Source organism: Pteronotus mesoamericanus, unplaced genomic scaffold (assembly GCF_021234165.1).
Source record: "Pteronotus mesoamericanus isolate MK-2021 breed Mesoamerican mustached bat unplaced genomic scaffold, CSHL_Meso_final scaffold_507, whole genome shotgun sequence".
NCBI classification, from domain to species: domain Eukaryota; kingdom Metazoa; phylum Chordata; class Mammalia; order Chiroptera; family Mormoopidae; genus Pteronotus; species Pteronotus mesoamericanus.
In genome coordinates, this window is record NW_026555319.1 from 9,420,563 (window position 1) to 9,442,092 (window position 21,530).

The window sequence follows — 21,530 nt, forward strand, 5'->3', positions numbered from 1 at the left end:
CGAGGTGCGGCTCTTGCCAGGGGTGGCCAATCGCACCCGACTGCGCCGAGCGTGCTCCGCCCCACGGTCTCAGTACGCCCGCCCCCCGCCCTCGACCACGCCCCCAGCTCGACTCTGATAGGCTCTCTACTGACCTTCCTTGATCGCGGGGCACAAGCCCGTGCCCGGATATAGGTACTTGATTGAAGGTGCCTGAGAAGCCGAGCTGTCGATGGTGCCTGAGGATTGGCGGAATTGATGGTGGGCGGGGTGGACCGGGGCGGGGTTTCTTCGGACACGGAAGATCCTGCAACTTCAGTTACCCACGGGCCGTCCTGGGGTGCGGTCCTTCTTGTTTGTGCTGTGCTCTGGTCAAAGTTCGTGGCACTCCTCCCCGCTCCTTTACTTTTCTTGGGAAACTCCCAGAGGCCAAGGCCCTCTGGGACTCCCCCGGACCACCCATGTTAGCGCCTTTGAGGAGGACCCCATTCTTCCGCCAGACCTTACACAGCTTTCTAAGTAATTCTGCCAGAAATTAATATAGCATTTATTCACTCAGGACTTGTAAATATTTCCTGAATTTAAATGCTCTTTTTGTAGCTTTGTCAAGGAAGTTGCCCTACGTTGTATTGCGTTCAAAAGATGTCAGTTTAATAATGCTCTTGGAAGAAATCTATATACTAGATGCATGTTCTGCACAACTAAATATTCAACACTGATGGGCACTTTTTGATAGGTACAAGGACAGAGCTTTAGAAATAATCAGTTTGTGGGTTTTGATAATTATTACAGGCGGAACAGGAACTGTGTAGTATAGGGGGGTGTGGACGGGGAAACCTTGTTAGCTTTAGCAATGTTTCAGCAAGACTGTTCAATATATTCTTTTTCAGGGCCACATGTTTTAATGGTTCTGTGTTAACTAATGGCCAGAGTGTAATAAACTTTGACCCAAGTGCAACCTGTGATAACCAGAGACACATCTTGACTCAAGGTGAAAGATGGTGCTTGCCAGAGGTGAAAGTGCATCATGTTACGCAGAGCCACTCTATTTTTGTGAAATTAGATTTGTTGACTAAACAATACAGGAAACTGAAAACCGCTACTCTCATTCCTAAACCCCAAAGTTTATGGACTTTGATCAATTGTTTATGAAGAAATTGTTTCATTTTCACAAACACAATTTGACCGTAAGACTTGTCAGATTTGTTTACAGGACGGCACTCTCAAAAAACCCTCCATCCGTTAACTATGTCTGTGTTCACTCCCACTGACAAAATTTGTCTTCTAAACACTATATTTTCCCTAGTGTTTTAAAATCCTGCCCCATTCCAGATAGGGTGCTCCCCTGTGAAGTTTGAGTGTTGGGGGGGGGGGCGGTGCAGAGAGGGCCAGTACCAAAGGGGCTGGCAGGACTTTAAGGCTATTTCTGAAGTAGATGTCTCCTGAGCAGTGTGACTGCCTGCCATTTGGGGAAGGGATGCAGAGACATTTCAAGCTGGTAAAAACTTAATTTTGAAGGAACTTGATTTTTATAGACCTAGAAAAACTGTCCAAAACCACCATATTAGGATAGCTAGATCCTCCTTCCCTAAAGAATATTTATTAATTAAGAGCTCATCCTACCAATTCTGAAGTTGGGAATATGGACTGGAAAAAATGGGGTAAGTTTTTACCACTCAAATGTTCAGCTGTGTCTATTCATATAAAAAGAGAAATGCATGACCATTGACAGATGTTATCTGCAATCAAGAAAACAGAAATAAAACATAAGCAAGATAAAAAAAAATCAAGTGTCTTGAAAGGAAACCAATTGGCAATGAAATCAACTCTTTTTTCTTTTTGATTCATTATATCAATGAACTGTAATTTCTAAAATGTTGGTGCTTTTTCTGGTTTATGATTACTGCTGATAGGAACTCAAGTTGCTCAATACAGTTGATTACAAATAATTAAATGTGATCTAACAGCGTTAAAAAAGAAAATGATGTCATCCTGTGGACAAGAAACAGTTTTGAAATCTTAGTTTATATATAGACGGTGGACCTACAGTGAGCCCTGAGGATGGCTTATTTAGAAGGGGCTTAAGAAGATCCCTGAACTGCTGGAATGACACCGCAGCATTCCTTTATATTCTTGCGTTTTGTTGGGAGGAAGAATCTCTCACAAATATAGCCAAGATTTTAATGAAGACAATGTACAAAATAAAAAATACTAAAATAAGTGAGATGAGATTAAGTTTCTGCACTTTGAGAACACTCTATGGGGGCCAGTTCAGAGATAAATTCAGTCATAGAGGACCTGAGAATCATACTACTGGATTCCACACTGTCTTTTTACATTGTGTTCAACTTCACTACTTGTAAGTTACTTTTTTTTTTTTCTGGAGACTTGGTACAAGGTAGACAGGAGAGTTATTTTGGAGAAACCATTATACAGCTCTGGGTCTTTTTCCTTATGCCTTTTCTTGCTACACTGAGAGAATCTACAATGAGAGAAGAGACACCCTAAATTTGTTCATTAACCAAAGCTTGTGTGTCCCTTTCTGCTCAAGGGGAATCACACAAATCAATTCATGCAGATTCCCCTCTTGTTTTTTTTTCCACATAGCACCTTCCTTAAGTTAGCCTAATTAACTTCTGTAGGCAAATGTGCCAGTTAGGAGCTGCTTAGCAAGTTCTTAGATTGGGGGGAACCACCTTTTTAAAAAAACTAATATTCTAAGAAATATGAGGAAGCTGTACTGTAGAGGGCCTGGCTCTGAGAGTCTAAACAAGGCTGATTGGATGCTATCATTTTTTTAAGGCAAGTGACAGCTCTTTCTCATCTGTAAAATCGGGATAACATCTTATTGAGTAAACCTATACAAACAGGAAGGACTCACAGAGAGTGGGAAAATATTGTCTTGCTGACTCCAGGATGGAAAATCAGCATTCTTGTCTTTAGTTTTCAATAAAGCTAAAACTACATTAGACGAGGAGCCAGGCTTCTTTTCTTCGGGATGATCACGCAAACTCTATATGCCTAGGTTTAATGTCGTCACCTGTTTAAAGCGACCACCTCCACCTGCCCAAAGCCTTTCGAACCCCCTCTGCCCCTCAAGTCTCTAATGGAGCTCGCTTCGGCTATCGCCCCAGGCGCCGCCTGGCGGATATTTCCGGAAGTCACCTCGGAGCTTCGGGGTCCTGGCCGGGGCCAGGCCTGCCTATGGAGTTGCCTAACTCTAGAGACCCTGTCTCCTTCCGTACGCACTATCAGTTGAGGATTTTAAGGCGGCGATCAAACATCTGGGGTTAAAGCGAAGGAGGCGTCCGGCGGCCTCTCTACTCCCTGAAAGATAGCGGAGACAGGCGGCCCTAGGACAGCTCACGACCCGGAAGTTGCCACCGGCGCAAAGCCCCCGTTGCCGAGCGCGGGCGAAAGGGGCGGAGCTTATCGAGACTGGCAGGAGGTCGCCGCGGCGCCCGCTTTTCAAGTTGGCGGCTCCCTCGGGTGTATCTTCGCGGGCGTCGAGTCCGCAGGGCACTTAGCCACGGTCCTCGGGTGGCGCTCTCAGCTGCCGTCACAGGCGACATGAGTGCCGCGGGGCTGTTGGCTCCGGCTCCGGCCCCGGCTGGAGCGCCGCCGGCTCCGGAGTATTACCCCGAAGAAGACGAAGAGCTGGAGAGCGCAGAGGACGACGAGCGCAGCTGCCGGGGCCGCGAGTCGGATGAAGGCGCGTCCTTTAGCTCGCTGGGCAGCCCGGGGCAGGGGTGGGACCCTTGCAGGAAGAGACGGGGCTGTTGGGAGAGGGGCGGCCCGACCTCCAAGGTTTGGAGCAGGCTGGAGGGGCAGCTGGAGGGAGCGCGGCTCCGGGAAGTTAACCCCACCTGTTCAGGAGAAGGGGAAGCTCTGGGTACGTTGTACCCTGCAGTGGCAGGAAGGGACTTAGGGAGCTGTTGTCATAGATGGAGGAGGTCCCTTTAAGTTTTCTGCTTCTCACTTCCCAACCGTCTCTGGTTGAACCTCAGGTCTTCAGTGTTTGGAATGAGAAAGCCTTCCATTGGGTGCCCCTCCCCTTTTAGTTCCCGAGAGGATTAAAGCAAAGCCTTTTGGCTTCTTGGTTCCCAGGTTGCTCCCGCGCTCCCACCCTTTATCCCGGGGCTATGCTTCGGTCACAGTTAACTTTGGGCAGTGCAGTAGAGGTCGGTTAAAGGAATGGGACCTGGAATCAGATGTAGGTCTAAATATGGCTCACTTAACCCAGCTTTTGACCCTGCCCAACCTAAGTTTAGGAGCCTCCGTTTTTCCAGCAAATGGGGCTTCCTAGTGTAGGTATTAAGACTGAATGAGATATGTACATAAAGTATTGTACTGGTACTTTAAAGCTTGGTACTCAGGAAATACCCAGGACTTTTTTTTTTAACCTTTGGGGAAACACACGGGGAAAGGTAGGGATTTGGGTTTGTTTAGTAATGCCCAGGCGTAGTGTTTTTAAGTTCCCTTCTCTCTGTATTATCATTACTGCCTCTCAGAGTCTTGCTTTTCGACTTGGGTTTTATGCTTTGGCAAGTGTGAGGAACACTATTTCGAAGGGGTGGGAGGAGCTGGCTGGAGGAGGAGAAAGGTGAAGAAGCGAAAGACAAAGAAGAAGAGAGGCGGTAGAGATCAGTATGTGGGTAGAATATTCTGGCACAAAATAGGACTGTGGAGTAAAAGGCTAGACCAGCTGTCTGAAATGAGGATTATGTTTTATTCATCTCAGTTCCCTAAGTGCCAAGTGCTATGGCTGGCACATGACAGGAATTCAGGGCAGAAGGGTTTGTGGAGAATTGGACCTGTGACAGCCTTTAAAAAGGCAGCAGCATATGCGGATATTAAGTAGAAGCAACTAATTGATTTGGTTAAACCATATTTGAAGACAAGGCTTAACTAGAGGTTTTGAATGTCCATCACTTGTTACTTGTACTGCTTTCAATGCCCACAAGGGGGAGCGGTGGAGCCAAAATTGAATTTTCTCCCGTTAAGCAGGGTTGTTGAAATATGTAGGCATTCCAGCGGTTTGCTTATTCTAAGAACAATGTTAAAAATGTTGTGAAAGTTTCCGTGTGATCGTCTTGTCCCTTTTATCTGTTACTTTGAAAATCTTTCAGTTACTAGAATTCAGCTCATTGACTTGAATTCTTTGTATGTATGTGACGTAAAATTTGTTAGGGTTCAAACAGGACATATTCCAAAAGAGAAGGTAGATATCAGATTGTCTCAGAGTAGTGATCAGGGCTTGCCTGCGTGTAGTTTTCCAGTCTTACACACAATCTCCTGAACTGCCACGGCTCTTCAGAAGAAGCAGCCTTGACCGTGACTGCTTGTGTCTGATGCTCTCTACTCTGTAGCTGCACTTCAGATCAAGTCAGGCTTTTTGAGTAAATCTTACTGTTTAGAAGCTGGAAATAGCATTTTCTTTCCTAAATAACGGTAATATTTTTCATTGATGGCTTCACTCGAGCATGCATTGACTAGAATTGACTTAAAAAAAATTATTAAATGTGTCAGGTGATAGCAATTTTAACAGGCCCTTCTTCTCTGATTTTACTTAGACACTGAGGATGCTAGCGAAACTGACCTGGCAAAGCATGATGAAGAAGATTACGTAGAAATGAAGGAACAGTGAGTACGAGTTTTAGGGTTTTTTTTTTTTTTTTGGAATATACAATTGACAAGAAAACCTCTATAATGACCTTGTGTGTATGACTTGACTGTCGTGCCTTCAGAGACCATCTATATGTATACAATTTCCTACCTTTAAATTTGTCACATTTAATCAGTCTTCCTGTTACAATAATCTTTTTGAGGCTAGGCTAGGAAGAACCTGAGGGAAGGATCCAAGGGGCATAAGGCCATATAACAGGAGAGAACCATCTTCCCCCCTTCTTAGCTAATAAATTATATTTTATTAATTTTGTTTGTTTAACAACACATGGTAAATAGGATCATACAGTTTCAGAAGGTTGAGGGTTTGTAGCCCAGTGCGGAACCTTAGCGTTTTTCATGTACATTATCAGGTTGGCCTCCTGTTTACAAAAGAAAATGCCTTGGTCAGTATTCATTACTGCTTTCTTCAGTAACAAATCTGTCCACTGCAGGCAATAACAGCATCAAATCCTTATGAGCTTCCTTCTCTAGTGTCTTACTTGTGTATACTATTATTTTCTTTGTTATAATGGGTTCTCACCTGGAGCCTAATCTTACGTAAGAGACCATGATGTCTAACGTTAACAGTTGTAGGTAAAAATTCATTGGAGGGTTCAGCTGCCCACTGCAGTGATAACAGCATCAGATCTTTGTGAACTTCCTTCCCCAGTGTCTACTCATATAGGCTTTCCTCCCTCCCTCCCTCTCAAGATTTTATTTATTTTTAGAGGGGAAGGGAGGGAGAAACAGGGAAACATCAATGTGTGGCTGCCTCTTGTGCGCCCCCTGCTGGGGAACTGGCCTGCAACGCGGGCATGTGCCCTAGACTGGGGATTGAACTGGCAGCTCTTTGGTTTGCAGGCTGGTGCTCACATCCACTGAACTACACCAGCCAGGGCAACAGGTTAAAATGTATGTGTGGGTTGCTTCTTTATACAGAAGAATGAAAAATATCTTGACTGATTAAATACCTAAAATGGCTATTTTTTAAGTTTGTTTTTTCTTTTATCGAATATATTGAGGTGACATTGGTTAGTAAAATTATGTAGGTTTCAGGTGTACACTCACTTTTTCCCTCTTTTTTGATGTGAAAACCATCAGAGAGGGTAAATTATGTTTCACAGGTGCGTGACTCACAGTTAGGTGTGACCCCCTCCCCCCCCAACCCCCCGCAAGCATTAATTATATCCTAAATGACATGCTAGATTCCAGAGAGCTCAGGGAGACCAGGATTGAAGAGCGGGACTCCTGCTTCGGTGTCCTTTCCCCTCTTCGCACGTTCTCACCCAAGCCTTCTCGCTGTCTTCAACAGAGCCACGGCTAAGTATACCCGGAGAAACTGAAGCCGCTCGCTCTTACTGTAAACACAGATGCAAGACAGTATTAAAAAAATACTGATACGTATTTGTTGAGTGTATTTTGAGGCTCTTGATTTGACTTACCTATAAACTACATGGTCTACATTCCTTTCTTTATAGGCCTTTTTTTTAAAAGATTTTATTTATTTACTTTTAGAGAGGGGGAAGGAAGGGAGAAAGAGAGGGAGAGAAACATCAATGTGCAAGAGATGTTTTGATCCATCGCCTCTCGCACGCCCCCCCAACTGGGGACCTGGCCCGCAGCCCAGGTTTGTGCCCTGACTGGGAATTGAACTGGTAACCTTTTGGTTTTCGGGCTGATGCTCAATCCACTGAGTCACACCAGCCAGGGCTGTAGGTCTTACTTGCAAATGTTTTGTGACCATCCTTTGGGTTCTGTTATCCTTTTCAACCTTTGGTACCCAAAGCAGTAATTCAGCTAAAAGCTGAGTAGTGCTAAATAAAGGAGAATTACTTCATAAAATTTTTCTCATAGCTTCATCCCTGAAATTGTGTTTGCTTTTTTAAAAAAAATTTATTTTTATTCTCTTTAGGAATTTTGCCAGTTTCCCTTGACCCATTTGAAATGTATTCTAATGTACCTATCCTTTTCCCAAATCTGAATTTTTTGTTGTTATTTATTTCTTCAATGTGTTAATATTCCCTTTCAAAGATAGACTCAGAATTCAAAGACATTGTCTGGTACACTCAACATGGTGGAAAATTTAGTACACTAGTTTACATACCTGTACACAAGGTTCCGTCCTGTACTTGATAGCTTTAAACATTCTTTAGAGACAATCTGTTAATTGAACGTGCCCCTTAATATTTGATGATATAGAAAATAATTTTGGTTAAAATTGAATGCCTTCCTTTGAAACCTATATAACTTTATTAACCAATGTCACCCCAATAAATTCGATTAAAAGTAAATAAACAAATTGCAAGTAAAAACAAAATGGAATGCCTGTGTAATTCAAGGTGAGCACTGAGAGTACATCAGAATTTTCCTAAAAGAATCAGACATCCTGAGTAATTCTCATATTCTGCCTACTTCTTCCTCAGTTGTTGAGGTGTATTTGCAGGCTTTAGTTAACCAATCAAAAGGCTGTTGTGCCTGTTACCTATTGGATAGTGGGTTTCCCCCCCCCCTCAGTTTGCAAACCTTGTTTTGAAATTGGTGTTTTTCAGGTACAAACAAAAATATTGCTGAAATGTGATTTACATGTGGAATTTACTATTCATACAGATTTTCCAGAGTGTATAATTGCATGTAAATTCATTCAATATGAGGGGGGAAGGAAGAACTTGCGGGTTCTTTTGCTTTGTGTGTGCTATGTGCTCTCATCCATCTGGGGTTGCAAAAATTGTGCATTTTAACTTTTGTTGCCGAATTACTGTTACTTCTCTGATCCTAAAAAAGGTGCTTTTAAAAATGACATGAAGGTTTATTAACTTAGTGCTTACACAGCTATGCTATCTATATAGGAAAAAAAAAGTGGTTAAGGCATAGTCTTACTCCTTTGGAACTTCTAATCTAATTGTAGAGTTGATGTAAGAGCTGTGTCTAATGCCTTTCTTCTGTGTGTGTGTTACGCTCGTAAATCTAGAAGAAAATGGCCTCACACTCAATTTGTTGTATATTCTTGCCTGTTTGCCATTGTCACTTATTAAAATCTGCGTGTCCTCATATTTGTAGATTTTAGACAGATTTCTAAAGGTGGGATAACAGGAGGATCTACAAAATTAGGACAGGATCAAGGACACAGAATCTGTGCCCCTTTCTGATCCCTTTAGCTGCTGCTGCATTTTAAACCAGCAGCAAACTTTAGTTTTCTGTCTCTCCTAAAGGACTCTGATGACACTCCTGTAACAACCTAGGTAATTTCTGTGCGTAGATTATTTTGGAATTGAGTATTGAATGTTTTTGTCTTTCACTATGGCTTTCCTTTCTTTACAGGATGTATCAGGATAAACTGGCTTCTCTCAAGAGACAGTTGCAACAGCTGCAGGAAGGTTGGTGTGTGATTTAATCCTTCATTTCTAATTATACTTCTTAATATTACAAACCTTTGTGGTCTGTGTATTTTGCTTCTCTGTTGGAGTGATTTAAAATTTGGTAAGGCTTACTTTAGCTGTCTTGGTATACATTTTTCTATCTTCTGTCAGTAAAGTGTAATTTTCAAACTTGAGGAATTCTACTCAGGGCCTTGTGTAGAGCATGAACTGAAGACAGTGCCTACTGCTAGGCACTTTTTAGGAGAGAAGTTTCCAGAACAATAAATAAGATTATACTGTTTTTTCTAAACTAAATGGTAATGAACTCTGACTTATCCTCCTGTTTTTTCTCTTTTTAGAGTGGTAAAATTAAAAATGACCTGCTAGCTTACTTGGTTGGGAAGTCATCCCAATACACCAGGATTATTAGTTTGGTCCCCAGTTAGGGTACATACAAGAGAAAACCAACCAATGAATGTATAAATAAGTGGAATAACAAATCAATATTTCACTCTCTCTCAAATCAATAAATAAAAATTATTTTTCAAAAAGTTGTTGAATACTCTTCTCTGCAGTCTTCTTAAGGGGTTGAATCCCAGCTTCACTGCTTTCTAGAGATTTGACTTTAGGCACATCACTTTCTCTTACTTAATTTCTGATCTGCAAAAATGAAGAAAAAGAAAGTACATATAATTATGTACAAAAAGTGACTGGCACTCTCGGGTGCACTGTGAGAACTCAGGGACAGTCAGCTGTGCTGTGAGCTCTTACACTTCATTTGGTGGTGTCCCCTCCTGAGTGAAATGCTTCTCTGCCAGGTGCTTTATTGCTTGGACTAGTCCATCCTGTACTGATTTCTGCTTAATAGTGAAACATGTTCCTATGAGTTGCAATTACACATTTTTATTTTACTTTTTTTCATGATAATGGAAGTATTGCCAAAGAAATACATTCCACTCTGGCAAGTCTGTAAGGCACAGTTGAGTGAAGGATTTTGAAAAAGATGCCTTTAATATAGGGTGGGGCAAAAGTAGGTTTACGGCTCTTATGGAAAATAATACGATAGTAAATAATAATACAAGAATAAACTGTGTTTTCTGTATTCACAGCTGTATATTTTATTAAAGCCTTATGATTAGGAAATACTTCCCACACTAACTGGGACCCTCATAATGAGCAGCTTTTGGGAAGGGCAATGAAATGACTAAAGATTCGGTAAGAATCTAAACCTGAGCTGTCCAGTGTTATTATTAGCCACATGTGGCTGTTTATATTTAATTAAATTAATAATTCAGTTCCTCAGTTGCATTAGCCACACTTCGTGTGCTTAGTAACCACGTGTGACCAGTTGCAACCATATTGGACAGTACAACATAGAACATTTCCATCATTGCAGAGAAAATTCTACTGAACAGCATTGATCTAGACCTTACCTCACTGAACGAGAATGACATTTTTCCAGGAAAGGAAAGCCTGTTGAACTGTAGCAGCAAGTGGTCAGAATCTCCTGAGATTTTTGCACCTTTCTGTAACTTCTCACCTGCCAGGGTGTCTTAATCCACTGGGTTGGGGTGATTTCGGCTGTGTGTGGGCTGAGAGCCAGTGTCCAGTGTGTTCTGCACATGCCTTTCCTTAGTTTGCGTTTCATTCCGATGTTACTAAGACAGTCACTGTTGGTGCTAGAAAATAATTTTAGGAACCAGAATGGAGAGCACATCTCCAAAGTAAATTTTTATCTTCTAAATCTCAATCAGGTACATTACAGGAATATCAGAAGAGGATGAAAAAACTAGATCAGCAGTACAAAGAGAGGATACGAAATGCAGGTAAGATGCTATCTTAAATGGAAACAAATCATCTTCAAATTTTCCTCATTTTGATGATCATCAGTGTAATGTGGCCATAAGAGCTGTTCTCCAAAGAGGGGGAAAATGTGTCTTAAATATCCCTTTGTGGGAAGAGTTTTATGGAAGACAGACTTCAAAGGTGGAGTCATGTTTAGCTGGTTCATCTTTTTTCCAGTGACCAATCAAGGTCCATAGTTGAGGTTGTTAGAGGTCTCTCTCCTGCGCCTCCCTTCCCTACCCCGCCAGCTACAGCCTGTGCCTAAAGAACTGCACGTTCTTTCTTGGGTCAGCATGGCTGGTGTGATGGACTGTCAGAGGAGCTGACATGAAAAAGGATTGTAGGTTGTTTTGCTGCTCTTTTGAGTTTGCTGCCTTTGATGTTCTGTGCTCTAGGAGGGAAGAGTGACCTCTTGTTTTTTTCCCCCTCAAGTATTATAAGCATTTGGAGAAAAATACGCATTTTGTCTGTTGTACACAGTAAATGTATTCATTCAACAAAAATTTCTTGAGCATCTGCTATATTGAAGCTCTGTGAGCGATATAAAGGAGCGTTAAGACATTGCCCTTGACTTATGGAAATTGCTGTTTCGCTGACAAAAGGTACCTAAAGGTGTAAGCGAAGGAATGTTATAAGCCAATAGAGAGTCATGCACAAAGTGAGATGTGATGACTGTTTTAAAGTGTGTAAACACAAATTCCTATGTTTACAGGAAATCTTTTGTAAGTGTTAAATTTTGAAGCTCCCCGTCAGCCAGCGTTTTGATTGCTGGCATGGAGTTTGCTCCTGCAGTGCTGAAAGTGATGCTGGGTTTTAGAATGAGGGCTGGCTGCCCCTCCTCGGGCTGCTGTCCTCTTACTTTCCCATCCCGTGATTTTCCAGCTTTCTGTTGATGGAACCATTCCTTCTCTCCCTCAGTGAGTAGATGTTCCGTGGACACCAACAGATAGGAGAGGAGCCGAAGGGAGTGAGGGGTGCCGGAATGATGGAGATCTAGCTGTTAGCCTTCCGCCCACCTACGTCCCTCCTGCCCCTATGATTCTGCACTCCCCCGCCCCCTGCCCCACTCTGAGTTCCTGAGGCATTTCTTTGGAACATCTTTAACCTCCACAGTTCTTTTCCTGGAGTTCCCTGTTGGCAGGGAAAGGAGGTGGTGCCCTGGAGAGAGATGTCCTAGGTCTGGGTTTTCCATTGCTTTAGGTCTTCTGCCTTTAAGCAGATGTTTACTCTTGGAGCCTCAGTTTCCCCATCATAGAGGGGAGCTTACCTCATGGAATTGGTTTAAGATATACGTAAGGAAAAAAAATTGATGTGAACCATTTTTCTTAAGTTAGAACTGCAGGGTGAGTATTGAGTTGTTTTTCTTGTCCTTGCGTGATCTTTCCTAACATCCCCCCACCCCTTATAAAAATGTAGAATAGCTCCTAAATTAGGCATGCCTTAGTTTTAAAAAGCACATTCCATGCAAAGATAATTCATGTGCTTTAGTTGTGTCTGTTTGGCTGCTTTAACTAAAACCACCACCACCAACTCTTAAGTGCTAATTGTCACCTTGACGCGTTGGTGCAGGAGTGATTTCTCAGAATGGCACAGACTTCAGCTGTTTGGCTTGTTCATGAGTGGTCCAAGTATGAAGTAATCATAGGAGTGAGCATGTTGGACTGGGTGTGCCTGTGCTCGTGTGCCCAGAGATTTTTAGTGATCAGGGCTTTCAGAGGGGTTAGAAACTAGTAAGTGCTTTGTCCCTTTGCTCAGTTAATTTTCTTATTCAGTAACTGTTACTTGACATCTGAATTCTTAATCTGAAGTCTCTGAAACTCAGAGAATCTTATAATGTGTGTGAATGTGCGTATGTGACTTTTTTTTTTTTTTTAAGATTTTATTCATTTATTTTTAGGGAGAGGGGAAGGAAAGAAGAAAGACAGGGAGAGAAACATCAATGTGTGGTTGCCTCTTGCATGCCCCTAACTGGGGATCTGGCCTGCAATCTAGGCATGTTCCTTGACTGGAAATCGAGCCTGCGACCCTTTGTTTTGCAGGATGGTACTCAATCCTTTGAACCACACCAGCCATGCATATGTGATGTTTAATGGGGTAATGGATCGGTAGGATTTGTCAGATTTGCAAAGGAGACCATGGTGAAATGTGAACAGTACCCTCTGGAGTTGCTGGTCTGCCAATAGTCTTTGTGGACCTTATGTAGCAAGCAGTTCGCTTGTCAGCCAGGAAAGATTAGAAGCTAGGGATCTATTTTGTTCCAAGTCCTAGATTTGCAGAGGGCCTTCTAATCCAGTGGGGGAAGCTGCTGGATTAACAGTTACTAATTGCCTGGCACACAGTGGGTGCTAAATAAGCTGTTGAATACTGTGGGGTAGATACTTTCAGGTGCCTGAGAGGGGGTAGGTGGGTGAAGGGTCCTCAGGAAAGGCCTGGTGGAGGAGGCTGCATTAGACCTGAAGTTGCTGGTAGAGGCACGGCCATGAACACAGGCTTGGCAGCCTGAGAGGAAAGCCCAGAAGGGCTCAGAACCTGTGCTCTCTGAAATCTCGGGGACTGTCCTTCCTTTTACCACATAGAGCCCTTCACACAGTGCTTTAAAGACACCAGTGTTGACTGCTTCTGGAGTAAGTGCATTGCCTCTTCCTGACCCATCCTGCCCTGCAGGACAGTTTGCGGGGGGTAGGGGAGGGGTGGTATGTACTGAGTGGAAGAAGGGATAACTTCATTTTTATTTTGTCAAGGTACTTTGGTTCCTGCTGCTTGTTTTTGCCCTTGGGCAGATCTGCCAGAGCTGATGCTGTTCAGGGCCAACTTTTAAGTAGACACAAGTGCTTCTTGCTTCCTTCCCCTTCATGTATATCAGCACTTTACTGATGAAAACATTTGCTCTGGGTAATCGTGCCTTCAGAAAGCAATTACTGCTTCTAAATGAATCCTAACATACTGTCTAAAAAGGTGACAGCCTAGCGAATCTAATTGCACGTTTTATCTCTTTCAGAACTCTTCCTCCAGCTGGAAGTAAGTACCATGGATCTTCTGGGTTTGCAGGCTCTTTCTCAGTCTGGAATCTTGTTCTCCCAATCGGTGGCCTTGCCTTCTATCACCAAATAGGTAGTTGGGAAGCCTCCAGCTGGAAGCCTTTGTCACTGCTTTCTTTGACAAAAGGACACTTGGTCTCAATTCAGAAATCCCATCTACTCATTTGATTGTTGGGCAGCCTCTGCTTGTCACGGGACTAGGGGACACTCACCTCTCACAGCTTTCTTGTTGACTTTCATCTCACAGTAAAGCCCTTTGGGAGTATGTCTGAACTAAAGGGCCTAATAATTTGTTATATTGGTCCTTGAAGGAGCCTGGTTTCTGAATTGGCTCAGTAGATCAGTTTTACAGCTGAGACTCTTTGGATTAGCAGGAAAGAGGGATTAAAAATTTCCTTTTATGCAGCAGACATCTAGTGCTGGTTCTGTGTGAGGCACAGTGCTTTGGTACAGAGATGAGGGTCTGAATTTTAAATGATGTACTGCTTGTGGGGTGGCTTGTGTGTGTTGGAGGAGGGGCGTAAGTTTATCAGAGCCACATATGAGTGTGAGAAGGTCATGATTTATCAGAGCCACATTATCGGGAACCATTTTTGTATCCAAGTCAGTGCATCCCATGTAGTCACAGCCTGAAGGATCTCATGATCCATAGCCAGTGCCCGCCATAAGCCCCCTGGTGAGATTTAGACAATGTATGTTTATGCAGTCTTTATTTAGGATAATTTCAGTGTTTGAGTGCTTTGGGTTTAGACACCTAATAAATGATCTACTTTAGTTGGTCCTTATCTTGCTGAGCCATCCTGACTCAGTTAATTTTGAATATAGATATTTCATCTGGAATGTGCTATTTTCCTCCAATATTGTGTCCTTAAAGGGACACACAGGCCATAAAAATATAAGATGTGGAACAGAGGAAATACCTGAATAGCAAGCAAGGTATACTTATAAAAACAAGCAGAAATGGTGTGGTTTGAGTTTACGCATCCATTGGAAAACTGGCTTTCAGAGACCGTGCAGCTGCAGCTGTGCGTGTGAGGGCAGCTGTTTCTCCTAGTTCTAGTTAAGGTATTTTCTTTGCTCTTGGGTGCGGGGTCAAACTTCAAGGTGGAGCCCTGGCTGCCAGGTCCATGTACCCCTGTTCTGTGTTTCTCTTCTGCTTAGACTGAACAAGTGGAAAGAAATTACATTAAAGAAAAGAAGGCAGCAGTAAAAGAATTTGAAGACAAGAAAGTTGAGCTGAAAGAGAACCTGATTGCCGAGCTAGAAGAGAAGAAGAAAATGATTGAAAATGAAAAGCTAACGATGGAACTGACTGGAGGTACGAAAGCACCAGCAGGGTCCTGGGAGCCCCGAGACGGCATCTCGGTTGGGGGTGTCTGTGTTCCCAGGTAACTCCTGCTGTTTGTCCCAGCTCCTCATCAGAGCAGAGCAAGCTACAAGGGGAGTGGGCTTTGACATGACAGGTCAGATTTCTCATTTTGTCTCGTATTGGCTGTGTGACTCTAGTCATGCCACTGAACATCTCTGAGCCTGTTTCCCCCTCTATAAAATGGACCAATCACACCCTATCTTACATGGTTCTGGTTAGAAACATGAGTGCCTAGTACAGTGCCCTAAACATAACAGGTGTTCAGTGAATTGGTAGACCTTTAATAGTAACCGCAGCCTCTGGCTTATGCTTTATTTAATTTAATTCTTGGGTCAGCTGCCATTTGTGTCTTGTTTATATTCACAGATTACTTGCCTGAGTCCCTCTGCTGCCTCCCCCTGCCCCCCCCCCCCCCCCCCAGTCTGCCTTAATTACAGAAAAGACCTTGTCATTGTTTGACCTAGATGTAAGAACAAAGGCTTTTGGCTGTATCATCTATGCTGTTAGAGCCCTTCTCCCAGGCCTTACTGTGGACATTTCAGAAAGAGTTGATAGGATTTCAGCAAGGGTAGCTAAATTGAACTTCTTTCCTGAAAAGGTAGTAAAGTTACATTGACTCAGAGCCAGCCCCTCCCTTGCCTTCTAGGATTTAGTCATCTGCATAAGGAAACTCAGCAGGTTTAAGGGAGAAGCAATGTGGGCCGTCTCTTCTGTTGCCATATGTAGACTGATGAATCCTAGAAGGATTCAGGGTGGGAATTGGCTTGAATTAGCTATTTTGGAACTTTGCAAAATTTCCATCAGCAGATAGCCCAAGGAAAGTCAGGGGTGAGTGGGGTACTTGGATATGTAAGTGCCATGCCTCTGCACACCTCACAATTTTACTTTTATAATATTCTGAAGGTACTGGAGCTCTGGCATGTCTGAATTTAGTAGGGATCCATAGCAAATGCATTGTGTTTATGTAAGTCCTTGGGGTTAACTTTGAAACTAAATAACTGTTAAGGGCTGTGTTTCCCCATCTGTATTTATGGTGCTGTGAACCAGCGACACAGATTGGCCTCCCAATTGACATAAACTTCTAGTTCTAATCTCCATGATATACCAGTGAGAATGTGCTTATGTCCAAAGTGGCAGCCTCACTTTTGAAAAATGTCTCCTGTGATAGCTTCCCCATTGGGAGATGCAGCAAAAGGAGTGAATTGAAGACCTCTGAAGGTAGCTCAGAAATGTTTTTCGGATTAGAATGGGTGCTGAGACAGCATCTTCAGAGAGTACCATCTTGTTCCTGTCGCATTGCTTTTTTTAATTAGACTGTGAGCACTGCAGTACCTAGTTTGGTACCAGCCTACCTTCCTGTTTTCTGACCCGCACACCATTTTCTCTGATGTTGGCTGTGGCTGGCATTGACGCCTCATCACTCTCTGCTAGAGCCACCAGATGTTTGGGAGCCTTTATTAGGCTAGTGGGAAATAGTGTTCATTTATAGCTGCTCCTTTTCCATCTGCAGGGAAGGATATCATTACTTTACCTGAGATTTGGCATCCTAACTATTGACAAGCAATAGACATTGTTTGGCCAGGCAGTTATACAGCTAGAATCTTAACTGGGATGGGAGGCATCCTCAGTGACGTGAGCTCGAGACTACCGAAGTAGAAAAGACAGGCGCGGGGAAATCATTTGTAATGCAGTAAAGTAGATGACAGAAGTGCTCAAACCTAGCCATGGGCATCAGAGGTACTGATGTCCTTCCTCAAGCCATTTGGTACCCTTGGTTTGGAGAGCACTGCCAAGGTAATGATAGAGTGTCGGCAGAAAAGGCACTGGAGCTAGAAGGATAATTAGCATTTCTACAGATGGTGCTGCTATGGTTTTGGATTAAAAGCCTGATTTTATTCCTCTCATTGAGCGACTTATTTCACCTTTGTGGACTGATGCCCAGCGTCAGTGTTGCCCAGCTCTGCCCAGAAGAGAGATTTCTTAAAATCTCCTTTTCTGGTTCAACATGAAGTTCTCCTGCAAAACAAAATGATAAATAGACTCATGAGAAGCCTAGTCCAAATAACCCATTGGAAATGGGTAGATCTGGTGACCTGCTTTGTCTAAACAGGACTTAAAGCATTTATAGACCTCCATGGGAGTTAGGAAGGTTCTTTTCACTGCCCAAACTTCTGTGGAAAGCTTCCGATGACAGCGGGGTGTTGTCGGTGGAAAGGTGTATCATCGGTAAAGAACCTAGGATAGTAAGTTCTAGGTCATTGCTCCCCCAGCTTGAATGCGTACGAGTCACCTGAGGGTTTTGATAAAATACAGATTCTGGTTCAGGGGATCTAGAGTAGTGCCTGAGATCCTGCGTTTCTAAGCACCTCCCGGGTGTTGCTGATGCTGCTGGTTGGATTGCACTTTGAGCAATGAGGTTATAGGTAGGAATGACTCGAGTGTGAGTTTCCTCTGCAGCTGGGGCAAGGTTACTGATAAGTGATCCAAGGAAATGAGAATTTAATGAGCTTGAAAATGTGGGGAGCTTTATCATTTTTAATTCATTTTTCCTCTTCCTTCCTTCAGGACAGCTCTCTTTTCTTTTCTCTTCCAATAGCCCACTAACTGCCACTTCATTTTAAGTTCTTGTCCCATTGGATGCATCCTCCTATCTTCAGGCCCCTGTTGAAGCTATTCACAGCCTCAGTAAAAAGCCTGTTAAGTGTCCTTCTGAAAATACAGGATTCATAGCTGGAGCCATGAATAATTATAGTATCAGAGTAGGAGCTCTGTTTCCTGAGTACTTACATTGAGCTGCCAGGTATTATTTAAAAACAGTAGAGCTGCCTCTAAAGGCTGACAGATGTGGGTGAACCCTAGCCCTGTTGGAGCTTCTGTGATGGAGTTTTCTCATTTGACAAGGTGATGACAACCTACCTTTGAGGGTTGGTGCAAAGGTTACCTGAGATAATGTCTCTTAGGTGCTTTGAGGAGCTGCTGGTTTGTAGAGTGAGCACATAGGGACTGGGGACTTGTGACCTCATTCTGTTTCTGCAGCTCCTTGTGCCTTGACTTGGCAAAGTTGGCTCAGAAACAAAGCCGTTTGCTCACAGAGCCCCCAGTGAGAGAGTGGATACACCAGAATTTGTCTAACTCCAGGCCTGTTTTGTTAACTACTATATTCTGTGAACTCCCTACATATACCATGGATTCGTGTGGTACTAAGTAACTCATAAAATAAAGCTAATAGCTAAGGTCTGTTTCCTCGACGAGCTTGTGTTCTGATAGTTAGCAGACTGACAGAGTGTCCATGTCTTCCCCAACACATGACATTTTTGAGGGAGAGAGCTCCTAAATAAAGATAAATATTTGACAGGCTTGTTTTTACCATTGTAAACCTTTAAGGTATATGTGGTTGTATTGATGTAGGAGCGGTAAGTTTCACCCAATCTGTAATATGCCAATGAGCAGGGAACCATGGAAGTCAAGTTCAGAAGAAGAGGTCCCACACAGGTACCTGCGGAGGGAGAATGGAAGAGGTTACCTGGATTTAGGGTGGAAACGGACTTGTTCCCAGGATGTTCTTTGCTATGCTGCCATTGTGGAATCCAGGACACTTAACATGGTGGAGGGTACAGAGGAGAGCTTGACTAGTTCACTCTTTCAGTGCCATCTTTGAATTCTGGGCAGCTTTCACCTAATGGAGATCGGTTCCTTAATTCATACCCTGGTTGGCCTCTAAAGATCTGGCCTTGATTTGTGTAGCCCTCTCCCCACCCACCACCTGTAGGCACCCATTTGTGGTCGTTACTGCGGCATTGAGATATGACATTGGTGGGCCTGCCGCCCCACTAGAGGGGGTATGGGTGTGCTGGGGTTTGCCCTGGGCTTCTAGTCTAATCCCACGTCACACCATGCCTGCTTCGGGGGTGATTTCCAATCTCCAGAGTTCATTCTGTCATAGGTTTTCTTCCACTTTCATCCTTTTTCCTATAACTGATTTTTTTTTTCAACAACTGAACAGGTATGAGTGTGTTTTAATGGTGTAAGTATGTTAGAATGAAGCTTTTACTGTAGTGGTGCATTGTAGGCAGCTGTTGGAGTGAATGAATAGGCCTAGGGAAGTGCAGGACAAAAGGCCAGCCAGCAAGTGGTAATTGTATGTTAATTGTGGGTAATTAATGTTATTAGGAATACCTCTCCATAGGGACTATGCTGTAATGACCATGGAGCAGAAATTCAACTTGCGCTCCTGTTTCTTAGCTGGCATATCCATTGCTACCTGGGGAATACCTGTGTCTGTCAGGTTTGGCCATTCCAGTCTCCTTCCTAGTGAGCAAAGCGTTAGATTTACACGATTAAGGATCATTTATAAGATGGTTTGGAGAGGAGCTGTGTACCTAATTTTGTTCCTTGTTCGGTGTTTTCTGTCACTTACACACTCTGGTTTAATTGTTTGATGTTTAGTAAGATTCTGCAAATAGTATCCCCACTGAAGCAAACCTACAAGGATCCTCTGGGTCTGGGAGGCTTTCTGATTTGAGCCGGTTAGAGGTGCTTTGTGCTGACGTACCGTGTCTGAGAGGAAAACTGATCTCCTTCTCAAGGGCCTTCTCCAGGGTCAGACTCTCCAAGTCTGAGTTTCAGCTCCGAAAGTTCGATTTTTGTTGGTGCGCCCAAATTGAGCCCCTTTTGGGACCCTTAGTGGCAAGACTCACTGGAGACTGATGCTGTGAATACCAGCCTTTTGCTTCCAGTGAATAAGCAGCCCTTGCAGCAGACTCAGACCCAGGTGGTCAGGATGCCCCAGCCCTCTGTAAAGTCTGCCTTAGAAGCCAGTCAGGCAAACCCGGGATTGGAACAAAGTGAGTTAAACAGATCATGTTATTGTGTAGTTTTGGGGCTGTGATACTTAGATGTCGATATGACCCTCGATTCACATCTTCCACCTGGACCAATGGCCTGGCATGCTCCCTGCTTTTTGTCATCTCTCCTGGATGGTGATGGGGACATGCTACTAAATCTTAGAGGCTTCTCCAGAGCGCCTTTCTACCACTGAAGTAGTCTTTTGGATTTGGAACCAATTAGGTTTTAGTTGTGAGTAGGCTAATAAAATTGATTTTCACCTTTCATAGGAAGAATTTGATTATATTTTTAGATTTGTGAGTGATGCAGTGATGATTTTCTGAGTTTATTGGCCATGATTGGACTGGGTTATTACCTGTTCTTCAGTTACACCTTTACTTCGCTTACTTCCGCCATGTATTGCCCAGCTTCCCCACCCCCATGATTGGGCAGCCAAAGGGTAGGGCACACTTGGCCACGCTCTGTAGTGGGCAGAACATGCCATGATGTTTATGAGCTAGATGCTTTTTCTCCAGTGTTTCTTAGAGTTGTGTGAGCTCTCTTTACACTGCTTTCCAAATAGGCCTGAATGCTGCAAAGCCTCACAGTTGACATCAATTGCCTTTGTAACTTCTATTTTAGATTTTTGTGCTTTGACCTTTTATTTTTATTTTTAAAAAGGTTTTTTTGTTTTGTTTTGTTTTTTTAATTTATATTTAGAGAAGAGATGGAGAAAAAGAGTGAGGGAAACATCAACGTGAGAGAGAAACATTGATTGGTTTCCTCTCATATGCACCCCGACGGGGGACTGAACCTGCAACCCAGGCATGTGCCTGCCCTGGGAATTGGACCAGTGACCTTTTGCTTTGCAGGATGACACCCAACTGAGCCTCACTGGTCAGGGCTGCACCTTGAGTTTTTAAAATGATTTTCGTATAGTTATTTTTGTGACTGAAAATACAATAATACAAACTAGCATTGATTGAACTCTCGTTATGGCAGGTACTGTAAGGAGGGCTTCACACATACTATCTCATGTAATCCTCACAAACCCTGTGAGGGCAGTTTTATTGATATTTTCATTTCATACCTGAGGGAACTTGAGACATAGAGTATTTATGTAGTCTGCTTTAGGTCACACAGCTGCAGCAGGGAGTCAGACCCACTGACCAGTAAGTCACTGGAGAAGGGTGGCATCTTGGCAGCGGGTAAGAGATTTCTGTTAGGGGGATGTCCCTCCCCCCAACACCTTCCCTTAAAGGTGCATGTATGTTTGTCCTTCCTTCTACCCTCACTTTCAGGTACGCTTTTACGAGTATTTGTTAAGTCTGTGGTTCTTACCACTTTACCTTCATTCCTTCTTGGGGGTAAAATAACAGTATTGCCCATTTCCGCTCTTAAGAGTAGCATGCAGAAACTTTATTTGACTTTGTATGCACATTTGGGTATACT

The 21,530-nt window shown here is 43.3% G+C and overlaps 1 protein-coding gene across 2 annotated transcripts in view; it reads left to right on the forward strand.

Annotated features, from left to right (window-relative positions):
* Positions 1 to 3,405: 3,405 nt before the first annotated feature.
* The window catches only part of SUDS3 (SDS3 homolog, SIN3A corepressor complex component), a 34,741-nt gene continuing 16,616 nt past the window's right edge, over positions 3,406 to 21,530 (forward strand). For both annotated transcript variants that reach the window (XM_054594420.1, XM_054594421.1), the window contains exons 1-6: positions 3,406 to 3,691; positions 5,553 to 5,622; positions 8,965 to 9,020; positions 10,757 to 10,828; positions 13,846 to 13,865; positions 15,047 to 15,203. In XM_054594420.1, coding sequence (XP_054450395.1) covers positions 3,550 to 3,691; positions 5,553 to 5,622; positions 8,965 to 9,020; positions 10,757 to 10,828; positions 13,846 to 13,865; positions 15,047 to 15,203 — 517 coding nt within the window. In that variant the 5' untranslated portion in view covers positions 3,406 to 3,549. The remainder of the gene's footprint in view (positions 3,692 to 5,552; positions 5,623 to 8,964; positions 9,021 to 10,756; positions 10,829 to 13,845; positions 13,866 to 15,046; positions 15,204 to 21,530) is intronic.